The 19,959-nt window shown below is 46.8% G+C and overlaps 1 protein-coding gene across 1 annotated transcript in view; it reads right to left on the bottom strand.

Moving 5' to 3' along the window:
* Positions 1–10,926, bottom strand: part of Grin2a (glutamate ionotropic receptor NMDA type subunit 2A) — a 470,861-nt gene extending 459,935 nt beyond the window's left edge. The window contains exons 1-3 of the mRNA XM_008829942.1: positions 10,663–10,926; positions 9,878–10,068; positions 7,974–8,405 (exon numbers count right to left, since the gene is read on the bottom strand). Coding sequence (XP_008828164.1) covers positions 7,974–8,387 — 414 coding nt within the window. The 5' untranslated portion in view covers positions 8,388–8,405; positions 9,878–10,068; positions 10,663–10,926. The remainder of the gene's footprint in view (positions 1–7,973; positions 8,406–9,877; positions 10,069–10,662) is intronic.
* Between the last annotated feature and the right edge of the window lie 9,033 nt (positions 10,927–19,959).

Here is a 19,959-nt window from a genome sequence, read left to right as displayed (position 1 = left end):
AAAAATAGAGAAATAGTTCAAATGAATGTGGTCTAAACACTCTACAACCATTTAAACTCAAATTTAAGCAGTCCATTTCATGATAAGGGAAAATTCCAAGAATATATAGTCAAGCTTTTAAACAGGAAAGCAGGTTGAGAAACAAAATAAAACTGGCTCAAAATCAAACAGAGCACGTTCAATTTCCTTCCCTCTGTTGCTCCTAAGACACAAACTTCATACAGAAGTCTCTTGTTTTCTTTTTTCTTAATTCACATAGTATTGCTTAGGAATAAAAAACAAGGAATCTAAGATCATAAATACAAAAGACTGGGTCTGGGCCAGGGAGATGGTTGAGTGGGTGAAAGCACTTGCCTCAAAAGCCTGACAACCTGACTGCCTGAGCTTGATCCCCTAGAACTCACATAAAAAGCCTGATGTGGAGGCTACAGAGATGGCTCAATGGTTAAGAGCACTTGCTGCTTTTACAGAAGACTCAAGTTCAGCTCCCAATACCCACACAGTGGCTCGCAACCATCAGAAACTCCAGTCCCAGGGGATTCCCTCTTCTGGCATCCAAGGGCATTGCACTCACGTGGTGCATTTTACATACATGCAGGCAAAACACTCACACACAAAATGAAAATAAATAAACAAAAAAAGTATTTAAAAAAAAAGCCTCATTCAGTGGCTCATATCTGTAATATCAGCACTCCTACAAAGGGATGGGAAGTGAAGACAGGAGCATCATCTGAAAGCCTGAGGCCAAGCTAGCCTGAAGTATACAGTGTGGCAGAGACAAGAGGAGAGATCCTGCCTCAAAACAAAGAGAGTCAACTCCCAAAAAATTGTCCTCTGACCTCTACGTGTGTACCATGGAACATGCATGCCTACACTCGCCCTACACACACACAACACACACACACACACACACACACACACACATACACGATTAATTTTTAATCATAAAACAAAAAGTACAAATAAGAGGACTCCCCTTTGATACATGAATCAAAATATTAGACTCAGGCCTGGGGTGCAGGGAAGTGGTAAAGTATATTCCTAGCACTCATGAAGCCCTGCTTTCCATCCCCAGCAGCAAGGAAAGGAAATAGAAAGGAAGGGGGAGGGGAAGGAGACAGGAAGGAGAGGGGAAGGAGAGATAATAGACCAGACACAAATGTAACAAGCGAGTGAACTGATATATGCAATTGAAGAAATCGTCCCAAAAAAGACATAGAGAGATAAAGGGAAGGGAGGGGTAGGAAGTCCAAAAGAAAAGATAAAAAGAAAACAGACTGTGCAACTTCAAATAAGAAAATCAAAGCCACGTGATTCACGGAAGATGGGTCCAATATGAAGCATGAGAACACAGATGTCAAAATCCACCTGAGGAAAGGCACAGAACAGAGCAGAGATATGCTTCTAGCTGTGAATGGAACTGAGGCATCTATAACACCCACCAAGACTCACAGCCCAGAACGAGCCCTTGTCTGTGTCAAGGAGGTCACCGACATAGACGGGGGGTCCAACCCTGCACTCAGGTCCATGAACAGCAAGGAAAAAGCTCTGGACTGAGTTGTTGATAGAAACTCTAGTTCAGAAGCACCCATCATGGGGCTGGGCATACAGCTCAGTAATTGGGAGTTCGAGGCCAGCCTGGTCTACGTAGTGAGTTCCAGGACAGCTGGGGCTACAAGGAAACCCTATCTCAAAAAAGACAAAAAAAGAAAAAAAGAAAGAAAGAAAAAGAAAAGCTGTTTCCTAGAGTGCATGAGGCCCTGGGTTCCATCCCCAACACCAAGAAAAGTAAACAAAAGCAAACTCCCTTACAGATATGCGGTAGAAAAAATTTAAAATTGGAGGTTGGGATGAAAGCTTAGTTGGTAGAGTTCTTACCTAGAGTGAATAAAGCTTTGGATTCCAGCCCCGGCACCCCATAAACCTATAATCCCAGCCTGCAATCAATCCCAGCAGTCAGGAAGTAGAGGCAGGAAGATCAGAAGTTTGAAGTCTTTCTGGACTACATAGCAAGTTTGAGGCCAGCCTGAAATATACAAGACCCCGTCTCAAAAAATATGTATATATAATTGTCCTTGAAAATAAGCTCACAGAGCTGGATGGATAGCGCAGCCGTTAAAGGCTAAGGCTAACAACCAAAAAATGAAAATAAGCTCTCAAACAAAAATTAGAGAATGAATGAAGGCATCCAATTAACAGACTGTGTAAATGGAAGCATTCACAACTGAAGAAATGACGATGCTGCAGCATCTATTATAACAAGTGCTTCTGAACTCCTTGAATAGTCAGGGGACGGACTTCGTGTGCACAATGTGAGAAGAGTTGTTCATTAAGCAATTCTTGAGCTGTTCATCCTGTATCTCAATGATAAACTACGTTATTTAACATTGCTGAAGTCAGCAGCTCCACAGACAGACAAAAATAATGGATCAGACACAAATAAAACAAGGAAGTCAAGTAGAGCACAGAATTAGGAAAACCACCTGGGCGTGGTGGTGCATTCCTTTAATCCCAGCACTAGGGAGGCAGAGGCAGGCAGATCTCTGTGAGTTCTCAGCCAGCCTGGTCTACATAGTGAGCTCCAGGCTAGCTGGAGCTACAGGGAGACCCTGTCTCAAAAAAAGAGAAAAAAAGAATTATGAAATTCTGGGTCAACAAGATGGGTCAGTGGGTAAAGGCACTTGCTGTCAAGCCTGAAGACCTGAGTTCAACTCCTGGAACCACATGGTGGAAGGAGAAAACTGACTCCCATAGATTGTCCTCTGACCTCCAAATGTGCGCCATGTACTCACATACATATATAAATAATAAGTAAATAAATAAAGTGATTTTAACAAGGCACAGAGAGTTATAAAAGCAAAAGTTAAAAATAAATAAGGCACATGGAGACTTGGTTTCCACCCACAGTATACATGTGTGTGTATACACAGGAGCAGCAAATCAAGATGATGGACCCACCCCAGAAGACCAGAGAAGGAGTTTCCAGCAGTCAAGGACTGAGAGATTTTATACTTAAAGAAAAACTTGAGTCTTCTGGTCAAAAAGCCTAAAGTATAAAGTACAAAAAGCAAAAACATATATATATGCATATATATATAGTATAATCCTGAATGTGTAACACATAAATAGAGCTTAGAAGGAAATACACCAATGTGTCAGTCAGAGCAAGATTCTTATTTTCTTCCTTAAACTTTAATGTACTTTCTAAGTGCTCTACAATGAAAAGACATCACTTTTATGGTGTCTGTAAAGGAGGAAAATTCATTATTTCAAATACACATATACACATAAATTTTTTTTAATCTTCCCTCAAAGACTTATATTCTAGGAGAAATTGTCTCTGCATAGAAATAATATGTGAAGCCAGGTCTAGTGGTGCAGGTCTGTAACCCCAGCTAATCAGGAGGCTGAGGCAGGAGGATCACAAGTGAGACTACCTCAAAATAAAATGTTTAAAAATTTTAAAGGGCTAGAATGATAGTTCAGTTTGGTGAACTGTTTGCCTTGTAAGCATGAGGACATGAGATCAATCCCCAGAATCCACAGTTTTTACAAAATCTAGGGCTGATGAGATGGCTCAGCTATTTAAAAAAAAAAAAAAAAAAAAGCCTGACAGTCTAAACACAATCCCTAAAACCTATGTAGAAAAACTGGATTTGGTGGCATACAACTGTATTCTCAATACTCCTACAGTCAGATGGGAGGCAGAGACAGGAGAATGACCTGGAAGTTCAGGGGCCAGTTATCTTAGCATGTACAGTGCATGTGTAGAAACAGCAAGAGAGACCTTGCCTCAACAAGGTGGGAAGGGAGAACCAAATGCCTGAAAGCTGTCCTCTGACCTCCACACAAGTACTGTGCCTGCACTCACACACTCACACATCATACTCACACATAACAATAATAATCATTTTAAAATATTTTTATTTATTATTTTTGTCTTATGTGTATGAGTATATTGTCTGCATGTATGTAAATGTGCCCATGTCAGGCAATGCCCATGGAGGTCAGAAGAGAGTGTCAGATCTCCTGGAACTGGAGTTAAGGACAGTTGATAGGCACCATGTGGGTACTGAGAACCAAACTCGGGTCCTCTGCAAGAGCAGCCAGTGCTCTTAACCACTGACCCATCTCTCCAACCCCAATAATAATATTTTTAAAGCAGGCATGGCAACACACACTTTTAACAAGCACTGGAGGTGGAAAGAGTTGGAACCCTGGGCCAACTCACTAGCCAGCTAGCCTAGCCTACTTGGCAAGGCCAAGTCTTCCAGGCCAGTGGAAGACCCCATCTCAAGAACAAAACAAAAGGAGGTTAATGATACCTGTGGAACAACATTCAACTGTGTCCTCTGGCCTACACACACACATACACACACACACACACACACACACACACACACATCAAAGCAAAGCCCACGCAGTGGCTGCTTTAGACAAATGTAGCTAAGATACAAGCCCAGCCTTTTCCACCACAGGGCCAGGGAGGAAAGTGTTCACAGACAATGAGCAGAAGAGCCAAGTTCTAGTCAACTTGCTGGATCTCCTAGGGCCCGTGGCTACAGCCAGAGTGCATTTCACTTGGACAAGCCAAGATGAGATGAGAGCTTTATCTACATCAGGTTTAATGCTCAGTGCCAGTTTAATGGCATTGCAAGACCACCCACTGAAACCAGTGAAAATTAACAGCTCCATTGTAAATTAAATTAACATCAAACACCTGCCACTTGACACCACTACAGTTGTTATAAGGCTTTGTTCTTTTCTTCAAGGGTCAAGTAGGCTGAGAGGAAGGTAAAGATGTGATGCATGCTTGAGTGTGTGTGTATGTGTGTGTGTGTGTGTGTGTGTGTGAGAGAGAGAGAGTTTTTCTTTTAGCTGATAATCAAATTAACCACTATCACATTGTCAGTTCAAAAGTGAAAACAACACAGGTGTAATCTAGATGACACTGCCCAAGTCGCATCTTCTCAGTTTGGGGAGGTTGAGACTTTGTGATCAAAACACTATCAGTACTCCCAAGGAAGGCAGAGTGTTAGACAACAGTTCATGACTACTTCTCTGAACCCAAATAAACTCCACTGAATAGTCAGCTATAACCAAAACAGGGGTAAGGATACACACCAATGAGATGTGATCCTAATGGAAGGAAAGAATGTTTGCCTCTCAAACAATTTCTTTCCTTTCCAAACACATCCAGGTTTCTCCAAATACTACCCTCTAAACCCACTGCTCCCCAAATCACCTGCCCCTCCAACACGAGACCCAGCATGTCCCCAGTGGTCCCCACTCATTTCTGTGACCTCCTGCCACTTTGACTCATCTCATTACACTTCCACTATAATCACAGAGGGATGGAAATCTCTCCAAGATCAACTGTGAAAACTCCCCAAACAATTCAATGAAGCTAGCCCCCTCTGCCAGTTTTTTTTGTGGGGGGGGGTTGTTTGTTTGTTTTGAGACAGGGTCTTCCTGTAGCTCCAGCTGACCTGGAATGCACTATATAAACCAAGCTGGCCTGGATCTCACAGAGATCTGCCTGCCTATACCTCCAGAGTGCTGGGGTTAAAGGCGTGCGCCATGATGCCCAGCCTCCCCTGCCAGTTTTGAGCACCTGATGTGCCTTTCCTCTTTTCTCTTCAGTCTCTCTGTTGTCTTCTCTAGAAATAAACTTTCCCAACTTCCTCTTGCCATTTCCTGATTCCGCTCTCCTCCCTTACTCTGAAACACATGCTTTTGTGCCAAAAGACAATGTCACTACATGAGAAAAAAAGACACTTGAACCCATACTCCTAGCTTCTCAGAACTCCCTTCTAAATGCCCCTTTTGAGGGAGGAGCAGTGACTGGTCTAGCTAACCAGAGCCTGTTGCCATTCTTTGGCACAAGATTCACTGGTGGTCAAGGTCACTGCATATCTAGGAGTGCTTATGCTTGAGTCTACTCCATCCCTGCCTTTGCCCTGTATTGGATGAGTAAATCTGAGGAGAGTCTGTACCACACACTGCCAGCTCAGACTCAGAAGAAACAGTTGGAAAGCCACACAAACCTCCCAGCTTCAAACCATTACTTCCCAATTCACCTAGTACCGGAGTTCTTTGATGGGTTGTGCTGGTGCCTAATGGGTCCAGAAATTTTGCTTTCACCTCAATATGATTATTGATTTTTATGTATTGCTTCTATAATCAAAATTTCAGTAGGGAGGATGGATGGTAATAGTTAGATCTCACACTCTAACTCCCTGCTTTCAACCCCTATCAGGTAGGAACAGCTGTTCTCTTTCTTTATGCATCTTCAGAAGGCTGGTCTTTCTCTATGCACAAGCCCTCTAGGCTGTGATTTACTGCCCCTTCCCATGGCTTGGCACTGCCTATGTAATGAGACTGATGTCTTGACCCTCTTGAGGAAAGGATGATAATAATAAAGGTTGAGTTTGATTTCACAGAATCTCAGCTTGAGACCAGAAAACCAGATATCACAGATTATGTGATCTTAGTCAACTGTCCTATGCCTCCACCGTGCCATCTAATTGTTGCAGGGTGTTCTAGGAATGCTAAGACCCTTTGCAGTTCTGACATGGCCCACACATTGTAGGCAGAGCCCAGCCATTCCCAGCTATCATCATACCAGAAAAAGAGCCTTCCAAAATAGAGGTGGCTTGAGAGATGCTCACCACACATGAAGATTCTGCCAGGCTGCAGACCATTCAAAATGAATGTTTAATAAGATACTGCATTCGTTGTGTGCTTCTACTGAATGTGCTGAGGCCCAGGAGATCTGGAAGAATTAATACAGTCCCTAAAGGAGCTGACTGGAAGCACTGAGCAGAGGCAGAAACAGAACTGATGAACACAACAATGCTTCAAGAATGTCCAAAGGAAAGTGTTGTGACAGATATCCACCTATTCCTCCAGGAGGTATCCTACTACGTAAGGAACACTCTCCAAGCTTTCTTGATGGGGATACTGCACACATGTACCCCCAACCCCTCCTCCCCTTCCTAGACCCCAGGATTTTTTCTAAGGCTCATGTGGAGTTACAGAACACTCACAACTCACAGTCTCTCCAGTTTATCTCATTTTTGTACACACAAAATGTACAAAATTTTGTTTTAGTTCTCCCTTCGAACTTTCTTCTCTTCCTTGACTTTAGCATAATTCCTAACCAGATCCTCAAAATATCCCAAACCTTCAGACCTCTGTCCTCTCTTCTCTAAACCAGTGATCCAAAGAAAGATGTTCCCTATCATGCAAAGCCAAGAAAGTTGGATACATTTTCTTTCATTTTTGAAATTCAGCTTCCATATCAAGGCCCATTCTGGGGAGCCGTGGCTGTCCATCTGAGAATCTTTGGAAGCCCTGTGGTAAAGCTGTCTGTCCCAAATAAGAGCCGCCTAAGGGAACCACCAGGCCATCCTCCCTATCTGAGCCTGGAATTACTTTCCTGCATCCACCCTCCTCCCACCTTGTGGTTCTCAGATGTCCCAACTCCATTCCTCTGATTACAGAGTCTAGGCAAGCACAAACTGTCCTCTTTTGCATTTTTTCTAAAATCTTCCATCCTTAATATTTAAAAAATAATTTTAGTCACTTTACCACAAAGGAAGAAAGGTGGACACTCCAGTAAAATCGATATTACAGGAATACAGCATATTGTCTCAAGTGTTCCCACTTTCCCTGCACTACTTGGAAATCTCCAAACACTCCCTCATGCCCCACACACCTTACTTTTGTATTTCCCAAACTCATCCTAGCACATCGAGGTACCCCTGAGTAGCCCATTTTCAAAACCAAAGCAAGGAGCATTTCCGCTCATTTTCCAGTCAAAGAAACACAGTGCAGTTTTCAGTAAAGTCAAGGCTACTTCCGCTTTTATATCAAGACTGATGCTAGGGGCATCCTAGGCCCTGTGATGGCTGCCATTTGTAGAATTAGTCCCTCCAAGACCCTGGCAGCCCATCTCTTCCCAGCCTTACCTTGTCAGCCATGATCATAGATGCACCCCCATGGATGCCCAAGATGGGGATGAAAGTCTGTGAGGAGATAAAATCCAGCATCTGAGCCACAGCCTCCTGGTCCGTGTCATCTCCAAACACAAGGCCATGGATGCGCGCCCCGGACATGAGGTCACACACGTGCGTGATGAGGCTCTTGGGGTCCGTGCGGTTCATCAACAGCGCCACAACGTTCACGTCCAGGGGCAGCCCGGTTGCCTGCTCTGGACCCCACAGATTTCGAAGTTCGCGCTCCGTCACGTCATGACTGTGACCCAGCAGCACCGCAATGTTCAGCGCGGGGGGACCCTTCTCCGCCGCCTCGCCCTGCGCCGGACCGCGCCAGACCAAAAGGGCTGGCAGTACCAGCAGGGTCCAGTAGCCCAGTCTGCCCATAGTCGCCACTTACGGTCCCTGCAAGATGGAGGAGAGCGAGAAGCGGGGCAGCGGTGAGCAAGGGGCCCAGGTGACAGGGACGACTGACTCAAGACCAGCTATGGAAGCCAGGCGTGAGACCCAGCCCCAGCACTGGCTGCTCTGGTCACTCACTCGATTCCGCATCACTGACGCCATCTACATTCCCTAGACATGGCTCCAACTCCATCTACAACTCCGATCCAAGCTACTTCTCCATTTCTGTCCCCAAGCCCATCTTGGCACCCATTCCTTATCTCTAGTCGTTTCCCCAACCCAGACTGGGTCCAAATCCCACACCGCATTCCCCAGATTAGATGCAGACCACAGCTCCTGAGCGCCCAGTGAGCCATGAACCTCCCACCCTGCTAGCAGATGTCCTAGAGTAAGCCCTTTCTCCAACCCTCCTCGAACAGCTCCCGACCAACTTAAGGACCCCGCCCCCTGCTCTCACCAAGCCAACTACAAACCGGCCCCAGCGTGCGAAGGCGGGGCCGGGACACCGCAGCTGGAGTCTGTTGCGCCCTTACTGGTTTACTGACCCCACCCCCTGCGAGCCCGCCAGGTGCACCACAGACCTGGTTCCACTAGTGGCACCCGCTGCAGACCCTACTCTTCTCCTGCAGGGTACACCCCAGGAGCTTGGAAATGATGATGCTCGCTTATGGGTCCAGTCTCCGCGGTGCCTGGGGGAACTTGGAGCCCGATTCCCCACCTTGAACCGAGAGGCCATGGACCCGCTTTCCCACAAGGGCAAGCCGCCCCAGGACCCGCCCCCTACACACTCGCGTGCACACACGCGCGTGCACACACCGCCTCTCACGCCGTGTGCAATGCAGAATTCTGGAGAGTAGGCGCGTCCCCCACCCCCTCTATCTGGCCAGCGCGTGGGAGCTAGCAACGTGCGTGGGGAAAAAAGTAGGCTCCCAAAAGGCTCTCAGATGGACGTGGAGTATACAGCCCCCTCCCCAGCCTTTCCACAGCAGACCCTGTTGCCAAATCTCAGATGCACGTGGGCAGTGGACTTGCACAAGCTCACAGACACGCGCACTTTTCTGCGCACATCCGCAGACTGCCTTGGAGGTGCCCACTGCCAGCTGGAGTCTTCTTCACACGTCCGCAGGAGGTACGCACACAAGCACCACGCCTGCGTACAGCTGTGCTTGCCTGCAAATACCTCCATAATCGTGCACGCGTGTAGAGCGCACGACCCTCCAGCCGGGTACTGTTGCACTTGGGGGGTTGGGGGTGGGGGAGTTGGGGCAAACTCCGGCCCTAGCATCTGTGAACACTGTGGAGTGCAGGGCCGCAGCGCCCCCTGGTGCTCCTCCAATGCCTCACTACCGGGCTTTCCCTCTCCCACTTTTTCGCTCCCTCTCTCTCCTGATCCCTCTCGGGCTGGCTCTGCTCTCCCTCCGGTAGAGTCTGTCTCCTCCAAGCCCTCCAAGTCGATGTCTCCCGCTGGGACGTACCTGTAGCCCGAGAAGGTGGAGGATGCAGTGGGGCGCGCTGCGCGCACAAGCATCTCGGCCGCCTCAGCAGCCACGGGGTTTAGCAGGTTCCCGCATGCTGCGGCCCCCGCGCGCTCCGCAGGCTGTCCCGCGCTGTCCGCATCGCCCCCACGGGGGGCGGCTATCCCAGCCGGAGGCTCTGCAGCAGGGCTCTACCAGGGAGGAGGAGAAATGGAGAGGCAGGGTCAGCCCACCAGCGCCGGCGGGGTGTGAAGGGGTAGGGCGGAAAGCGGGGAGGCTGCAACCTGCAATGCTCACAGCCCCCTTATGCGCCCTGAGGGCTCGACCAGAAAGAGGGAGCTGAAGCTCAGTGCCCAAGACATCCTCGGTGCGGATCTTCAGTCTCTGTAGCTAATAACTGGAGCTCCGCTGAGGGGCACACTGGAAAATGGGAGCCCCAGGTTGGCCACCCACGAGAAGCTAAGTGGGTACCTCCAACCTCACCCCCTACCACCTCCCCGGCGCCGGCTGCTGGGAGTTGTGCGACCAGGAGCTGCTGAGCTAGGGGGGTAGGGAGAGAAAAAGAAGAGGGAAGGAGGGGGCGCTGGCTGAGTTTGCGACGAGCTGGCAGGAGAAGAGAGGGAGGGAAGGACGCGGGCTCCCGCGGTCCCGAATCCCCAAGGAAGGCGCGATCACTCCCACGTAGCGACCCTCTTGCGGGTCCTGCTGCCCCCACCTATCCAGCCTTCACCCATCAGCTTCCCACCCCGGCCCTTCCAGCCTCGGCGTCCCGCGCCAGCACTCACCGCAGCCTCTCTCCACATAGTTAGCAGTGGCCGCTCCTGGTCATCTCCAGGGCTGATGGCTGCGGCCGCGACTCTCTTCACTCATCTGGCCCCATGCTCTGGCTCAGCACCCCGGGTTCTAGTCAAGGGCCCTAGCTCAGCTTCCTGCCCCACTCCGGAGAGCAGCTGCCTGGTCCTCTGAGCGCGCCTGGACGCCCTCTCCGCAGCCGAGCTCCAGCCTGGCTTGTGCGAGGGCGAATGTGTGCGTGTGTGTGTGTGTGTGTGTGTGTGCGCGCGCGCGCGCGCGTGTGGCCGGGGATCCCCGCGGTCCCCGGTCGAGAGAGGCGAGGGTGGAGGAGGAGAAAGGCAGCTCCCTCGCGGCCCTTCGATGCGGGCCGGCTCGGTGCTGGGCGTTCAGCTCCCCACTAGGCTGGAGGGAGCCAGGAAGAGTGCCGGGCCACTGTGGTTAACCGCACTGGAGAAGCCAGGATCCTGGGGCGCGCTTCTGCCGCGGTCGCCTGCGAGGATGGAGGAAGGCAAGGGCGCCCACTACGTCAACTTGGGACTTGTTCTCAGCCAGAGATACGCAACGCAGCAGCCCCCGCGCAATCGGAGGATGCTTGGAGCTCCAGTCCGCCTGCAGCCGCCCACCCTGGAGGCGGGCCAAAGCAGACCCTGCAGTCCTCAGGCGGCGGCGCAAAGCGCGGCCACCCTCTCTCGGAGCGCAAGGCGGTAGCGAACAAGGCCACGCTAGGTGTCTGGCTGGTGACTGGGGCATCCGAGGTGGCGCTTGTCGCTGTCCGTGGTGCTGAAACCACGCTCACTGCCCGCTCCCAGGCGTCTGGTACCGCTGAAGAATCAATTATTCAGATCTCAGCTACCGCTTCCTCCTCCTCCAGTGCCTCGCGCTGGATTCAGCAATCCCCGCTCCACGCAAGGCGCGCCGACACGCACACACCCGCACAGGGAGTCTGCTCGGATGCTTCTCCCGGTGCCTCGCCACCCCCGTATGGGTACCCACTCCTCTGATGTCAGGGAACCAGAAGCCTCAAAGCAAAGACATCTAACCCCCCTACACACACACACACACACACACACACACACACACACACTTTCTGCCTTCTTGTTTTCTAAATTGTGTCAAACAGAAAAGTAGCCCTGAGATTGCCACTTCTAAGCCACCAGAAAAGATGAGCCAGAGACTCTGGGACTAACTGGATGTGGGAGCTGCCTGGCTCTAATTCTAGCAACTGAGCATAAAGCACACTGTTAGATGACTACATTTGACCTTTGTATAGTCACCTGTTTCCCCAACGCCTACCTCTGCCTTTCTCCCTGCAAGAGAAAGAGATCCTAAATGAGGTTTTTCAGTCTTTGCTCCAACCCTGGCTCCTCCACTGAATGCCTAATGTCACCTGAATATTTGTGCCCTGGACCCATACATTAAAATCCTAACCCCCAGCACATTAGGAGTAGCGGCCTTCACTAGGTGATTAAGTCATAAGAGCAGAATCGGATTAGTGCCCTTATAAAAGAGATCCCAGAGAGCCAGCCAGTCAGCCTCTCCCCAGGCCTGATCACACTGGGAAGTTGCAACCCTCATAAACACTGACTCTGCCTCATCTTGAACTGAGGCTTCCCAGCCTCCAGAACTGTGAGAAATTTCTGCAAGCTGTAAACTGAGTAGTTTTTGTTATAGCAGTTTGACCAAATTGAGACATCTCCATTATGTTTTCCCTTAATGACTGCCAATCTGGAAAAATGGGGGTGCATGGGACAGTAAAATGCCTATTTCTCTGAGTTATTTTGAAGTGAAAAGCAATGGAGCTTGGTCAAAGAATTGTCAAGATCTGGCACACAGTAGGTGCTCATTAAGTATAAGGGCCTTTAAAGCAGCCCAGCCAAGAGGACACACTTTCTAGGCATGTGGATATGGCCACTGAAAAGTAGACAAGAAAAGGGGACAGGCACTGGAGAGCTGGGATTATTGTTGAGCTGATTGCTGTATGTGGAGTTCCTTGGAGTTTTAGCCCAAAGAAAGACAGAGGGCTGACAGATTCTGGAAGGATAATAAGAGGGGTAGTGTTATATGAGGCACAGAATGAGGCAGTGGTCCATTTCTTGAGGTTATGTATGGACCGAACTGGATTAGGCCTCCCTTGTGTAGAAACATCACTCTTCGACTTTGGCACAAATTCAGGACTCTAATTTGGGGAGCGATGGGGAAGTTGGACTGCCTTCATTCAATGAGTTATAAATTTACATCCAGATATAATGGTGCACACCTGTAATCTCAGCTACCCAGGAGTCTGAAGATGAGAACTGCCCAAATCCTGAGCAACATAGTGAGATGCTGTCTTAAATAGATAATAGCTGTCTTAAACAGATAATAAATAGGTAAATAAGCAAATAAATGAACTGTAAATAACAAACAACAGAATGCTTGCTAAAGTCAGGCCAAAAGTTCAAGGCCAGCCTGGGCTACAGAGTGAATTCAAGGCCATTTCAGGCAATCTAGCGAGATGCTGTCTCAAAATGAAGAGTGCTGAGGATGGGGCTCAGTGGCAGAAACTATAATCTTGATTTCTAACACACTATATAGAGTTTTACACCCTTTTGAAATTCATATAAATGAAAGTTGACATTAAATACCTTTTAGTCACTGGCTTTAACTTACACCAGTGGCTGAAAGTTTCACTGTATGCCACAGTCCATGTTTACAGGAGTTGTCTCTCCTCTACCTTATTGAGGCAGAGTCTTTTGTAGTTTGCTGCTGTATATTCCAGGCTGGCTGGACTGCAAGCTTCCAGAAGATTCTCCTGTCTCTGCCTCCCATGTCACAGTAGAAGTGCTGAGATTACAGACATACACCATTGAATCCTGCTTTTTACGTGGGTTCTGTGGATTGAACTTCAGTTGTCAGATTTGTGTGGTTAGTATTTATACTTAAGAAGCCATCTTCTCAGCCCCTCTATTTTCAACTGTTAGCTTTCTGTGTAAATAAACACATTTTGAATATCCAATCTCCAGTGGACATATGAGTTGTATCTGTGGAGCTTTAAAAATCTACATGCTGGGCTGAAAATATGGCTCAGTCTCTTGCAGAGAATCTGAGTTCAGATCCTAGCTCCAGATGGGCTCACAATCGCCTGTAACACCAGCTCCAGAGAATCTAATGTCTTCTTCTGGCCTCCAAGGGCATTGCACTCACAGGCACAAACACACACATATACATATAATTAACTTAAAAACAAAATCATTTTTAAAAAATCCTCATGCTTATACCCACCTGCTTGACTCCATCAGGATCTCAGGAACGGGGCCAAACATAGACTTTTTGAGACAAAGTCTCACTATGTAACCCTAGTTGACCTGGAATTACCTATATAGACCAGGCTGGCTATGAACTCAACAGAGATCCACTTGCTTCTCTCTACCACCTAGGTCATATGAATAAAGGTATGTGTCACAATACTTGCCTTTTTGTTTTGTTTAAGTTTGATTAGGTTTTTTAGACAGGGTCTCATGTATCTCAGATTGGTCTTAAACTAACTGGTATAGCTAAGAATGACCTTGAACTTCTGATCCTCCTAACTCCATCTCCCAAGTGCTGGAATTATAGATCTGCAGCACTAAAGTGGTTTATGTGGTATTGGGGATCAAACTGAGGACTTTGTATATGCTAGGTAAGCACTCTACCAATTGAGCTACATCCTCAGCCATACTTTGTTTTGTTTTGTTTTGTTTTGTTTTGTTTTGAGACAGTATCTCACTATGTAGCTCTGGATGGTCTAGAACTTGCTATGTAGACTATCCTAGCCTTGAAGTTACAAAGATCTGCTTGCTTCTGCCTCTGGCATATTGAGATGAAAGGCATGTGCTACCACACCCTGCCTTAATTTTTATGTTCTATTTTTGTTTTATTTTGTGTGTATGAGTGTATTGCCTGCATGTATGTGAGTGCACCCATGCTGTGCAATGCCTGCAGAGGTCAGAAGAGAGCAACAGATTCCCCTGAAACTGGAGTTACAGATGGTTGTTAGCTACCATGTTGGTGCTGGAAATCGAACCTGGGTCCTCTGCAAGAGTAGTCAGTGCTCTTAACCACTGAGCCATCTCTCTAGCCCCCCTTCATTTAATTTTTATTAACATGTAATCATTATTCATATCAATGGGGTATAGTGTAATGTTTCAACACATGCCATAGCGTGAACTGATCAAATGAGGTAACTAGCATTTCCTCCTCCTCATTTCTTGATATTTGGCACCATTAAGCTCCTGTCTTCACGATCTTAATGAAACATATAGCAGATTGTTTTGAACTATCATTACCCCACTCTGCTGCAGAGAACCAGAACTTAGTCATTCTATCAAAGTATGTTTGAGTACCCATTATCCAATCTCCCTTTACCTGCTCTGATCTCTACCTTTCCAGTCCCTAATTAATGATATCAATGATATCAATGTTTTGGGCCTCCAGATATCTTAACAATTGTGAGCAATCCCACAGAATGTTGGATTTAAGTCCACATGATTCTGATGTCCCTCTTTGTTCCTCTCTTGTCTATCAATGTTGACCTTAGAATTGATTCTTCATTGATGAAAACTATGGGTATGGTGAGCTTGGAGTTATTCATATCAGATTTATAGACAGTTGGATTAAGGACATGTGGCCTCTTTTAAATATAGGAAGACTTTATTCAAATGAATAGTCTATCTCTAAAGAAAGTCACAGGTGGCTGGTACTCCCTGGGGACGGACATCTTGCCAGTGTGGAGAGACATCTTGGGTTAGGCACTAGAAGTTCTCCACATATTTGACAGGATGTGTGGACTCATGGGAATCTGCCCTCATGCTATGTTGCAAAGTTAATTCACTCCCACCTCAAGATGCTGAGTAGGATTTTGATACTGAAGAGTTTCTGAAGGAAGGCTGTCTTCATAGTAGCTCTCCTGATCAAGACTGTCAAAGAAGAGAAGAGAGGAGGAAGAGGAAGGGGAAGGGATCAGAGGAGAGGAAAAGGAAGAGAAGAGAAGGGCAGGGGACAGGAGAGGAGGGAAGGGAGGGGAGAGGAGGAGAAGGAGAAGACAGAAGGGGAGGAGAGAAAAGAAGAATGGCAGGGCAAAAGAGGAGAAGAAAGGAAAAGAAAGCAGAAAGAGAAGGAAAAAGGAAAAGGGGTGAGGAGGAAGGAGGAGGAGGGCAGAGAAAGAGAGGAGAGGATGGGGGAGGGGAGAGGAGGGGAGGGGAGAGGGAAAGGAAACTCAAGTCAACAGTCTCCTGCAGTCCATTGGCCCAACTGGGTTTACCATCAGTCCTCTCATCAAAGTAACTGAATTATCTAGTCCAGCTTTAAGGAACAAGTTGTTTCAACTGTCTTTAATCTTACTGATTTATCTTCGATCACTCTAATAAAAAAAAGATGGCCCCACAGTTGCCATCTACTTTGAGCCAATTAAATGCAGTTGTTAAAGAGCAATTGCCCTATCATGTCTACAAAACAGCTAAAACAAGTCAATCACTGACTTTGCTTCTCTTTATACCTCCACTCACAGAAGAAATTGATCATGAATTAGCTTTGAAACTGAAAGACCTTTAGATTCCATCCTGTTTGGTATGTTTGCTGTTTTATTGAGAAATTTCTTACTCAAGTTGCTTTAAGACAAGTTTTTAAACAAATTCCAAAAAATGTTGGAAAAAATGTGCTTCTTATAGGACTCTAAACTAGTCTAACCACTGTGGAAATTAGTTCCTCAAATGATTAAAAATAGATCTACTATATGATCCAGCTAAAATAGATCTACTATATACTCTTTCCTGGGTATTTACCCAAAGGTCTCCAAGTCACCACAGAGATACTTGCACAGAAATGTTTATTATAGCACTGTTCATAATAACTAAGTTATAAAACCAACCTCAGAGGAATAAATAGACACACACACACACACACACGTACACACGTACGCACACACGTCTGTATTTTTCAGCCATAGTGAAGAATCAAGTTATGCCATTTACAGGGAAATAGGTACAGCTGGAGATAATTTTATTATATGAACTAAGCCAGTCTCAGAAAGAGAGACATCGTATGTTTTCTCTCATACGGGCTTCCAAGATTTTTTTTTTTTTTTTTTCTTTTTGATACAGGGTCTCCCTGTAGCCCCAGCTGACCTAGAACTCACTATGTAGACCAGGCTATCTTTGAACTCACAGAGATCAGCCTACCTCTGCCTCCCAAATGTTAGGTTTAAAGTTGTGGGCCATGACACCTGACCCAAGATTTTATATATATAAAATCATGTGTGTGAGTATGTGAGATGTCTACTGTATAAGATTCAGTATATTTGTAATCTTTAAGGTTGGGGAGATTCTAAGGAAGTATAATCCTGAAACTCAAGATTAGTGCAGAAAGGTTAGTGCCAGGTAGCTGAGTGGTCTAAACAGCAGATCAGGTACTGCCTCAGCCTTGTCTTGTCCCTGGTGACCCACCTTCACCAAGTCTTCAAGTTCTTACCCAGGTTCTAACTCAATGTTTCCTACTCTGTTTTAGCCCCAGCCTTTTGATCTTTGACTTTACCTTATAGGCAGATGACCTGTGTTATCCAGAATATAGCTCCATGGTAGTCACTTGCTTAGCACATCTGAGACCCTAGTCAATTCCTAACTTTTTAAAATAGAAAAAGAAAAAAATATCTATGTCTCCCAGCTTGTGCCAAGGCAGACATGACTAACTTCTTCCTGAACTATTCACTTCAGAATTCATATAGGACTCCACAAATATGCTCAGTTCTATGTTCTGGGTGGCCCCATCAATGGAGCAGAGACAGCTCCAATTTGACATTCTTCAAGGTCTCACAGGTTCCTGGTCTTAGCACACTCTGACTCTGACACCTCTGTTTCCTTTGTTTTCTCTCAGACCTTGGTCTGTGTGTTGCCACGAAGGGGCAAGGCTCTTTAAACCAGCCCACTGCTGCTATTGGAATAAACATAGAGGCTAAAGATTTCTTTCCTCATGTGGTCATTAAATGATGCAACCTCTTGTTCCCCTGATGTCAGACGGAGCCTAGAGAACACCCAGACACTTACAGAGAAAAGAATAGGAGTTGAAAAACAGTGGTCCCACATTTTATCACTTTGGGAAGAGTAGCTCACTTCTCCAGGCCTCAGTGTCTCCACTCTACTCCCTCACAGGTTGAGGGTCATCCAAGAGTATTAACTCATGCTCCCAGCTGACACTGCTCAGAGGGAGGCAGGAAGCCACCACAGGCATGATGCCATGCTTCTGTAAGAAATCTCAGGTGGGCCAAGGAGATGGCCAGGCCACCTCTGTGAAGGATCTTTTACTCTTGGGTTTTCAGAGGAGAGGATGCCAAGCACACGTGTCACCTTTTACAGCCAGTCACCTTCCTACCTGTGTCCACAGCTCATGGACTGGGGGTACGGCTCAGTCAATAAAGTACTTGCCTTGCAAGCATGAGGACCTAAGTTCAATCCCCAAAACTTGCATTAAAAAAAAAATCAAGACATGGCAGCGCTTGTAATCCCAGTGCTGGTGAGGTGGACACAGGCAGATTCCCTGGACTCACTAGCTGACCAGCATGTCTTAATCAGTGAGCTCCAGGAAACTGAGAGTGTCTGTCTCAAAGAGAGGTGGATGGTACCTCAGGAGTAACACCCAAGATTCTCCTCTATTGTCCACATGCCAATGTGTGCATGCATAAATGTGTACATGGATACTCACACACATACAAAAATTAAAAATGAAGATGGTTCAATGGCTAAGCACTTGCTGCCAAGCCTAACGACCTGCATTTCATGACTGAAGCCCACATGGTGGTAGGAGAGAAACCACTATCACAAGTTGTCCCTCAGATACATTTACTATGGCACACACACACACAGAAACACACACACACACACACACACACACACACACAAATAGATGTGATTCTAAAATTAAATATTTTTAATTTTAAAAAATGTAAACTGTCAGTATTCCACAATTTGACCTAACAAATCAGCAGCTGCTCCTTTAATGACAAGGACACAGAGAAATCACCTCAGAATCCATACAAGCCATGCTGCTGGCCCCAGCAAGCACCTTAGGTGCTCTTCCTACACTCATCACTGTAGAGCAGCTTCTGTACCCTCAAGAGACTGAGCCTCTCCTCTGGAGCTGTCCTCCCCCAGGGTTTATCTTTCTTTGTGCAGATTTTGACCCTACCTAAGGCCCCCTGACTGCAGTGACTGGGTCAGGATGGTGCAGTAAGAACCCCAGTGTCAGACCTTGGCAAGTCAGTTTCCCAAGGCCAGGAGTGCTCCAGAGTCTAATCAGTCACCCAGCAGAGGCAAAGGGAGACTCGGTCAGTTACAGCTCTGTCTGATTCATGGGTCTGCACAGAGGGAGAAGACTTTCCGGGGAAAAGTCTGGATGTCAAGGACGCAGCTGTATTTCCTGCTGTCCAGGGTTGTTGAAGCATGCCACCTTGAAGTTGTGGGGCCCTTGGGGACCATCAAACCCCCAAGGCTACTCTCTGAAGGTGAGGACGCCAAAGTCGGGAGATGTAAAATAAGGTGCTACGGGTAACAGGCAGCCTCCTTTTCATGTCTTCTTGTCACAAGCCTAACCTGTTCTCTACCCATGAAAACAGAATCCTCTCTTAAACTTGAATTCTAGGAGTCAGTGCTAGATAAATTCACTACAAATTATTCCTTGAGAGAGGGTGGTCCTTGGGTATTGTGTTAGTCAGTTTTCCACTACTGTGACAAAAACTTGGAATAAATCAACTTAAAAGGAAATAAGGAGCCTAGGGAGATGGCTTAGTCAGTAAAATGCTTGCCACATAAGCACGAGAACATGAGTTCAATTCCCAGCACCCACATAAAAACCCAGACATGATGGCAGAGACCTGTAATCCAAGCACTGGTGGGAGGGGGACATATCCCGAGGCCAGTCAGCTCAGCCTAATGAGCAAGTTCCAGGACCCTGACTCAAAAAAAAGGTAGCGTATGACTGAATAAGATACCCAATGTCAACCTCCGGCCTACGCATGTATGTGCACACCTGTGCATGTGCACCTGCATACATACACAAGCACATACACACACCAGAAAAAGTAAGAAAGGGGGCGACAAGATGACTCAGCAGATAAAGCTAATTATCACTATGCCTGACAACCTGAGTTCCAGCCCCAGGATCCACATGGTAGGAAGAGAGAACCAACTCATGTAAGTTTCCCTCTGAACTCCACACATGCATCATAACGCACATGTGCTCCCCCATGGTAAATAATAAATAAATAAATAAATAGTAAATAAATA

Source organism: Nannospalax galili, unplaced genomic scaffold (genome assembly GCF_000622305.1).
Source record: "Nannospalax galili isolate Female #2095 unplaced genomic scaffold, S.galili_v1.0 scaffold32, whole genome shotgun sequence".
In the NCBI taxonomy this organism is placed as follows: Eukaryota; Metazoa; Chordata; class Mammalia; order Rodentia; family Spalacidae; genus Nannospalax; species Nannospalax galili.
The sequence above is the reverse complement of the archived record's forward strand: the minus strand, read 5'-3'. Positions and strand labels throughout refer to the sequence as shown.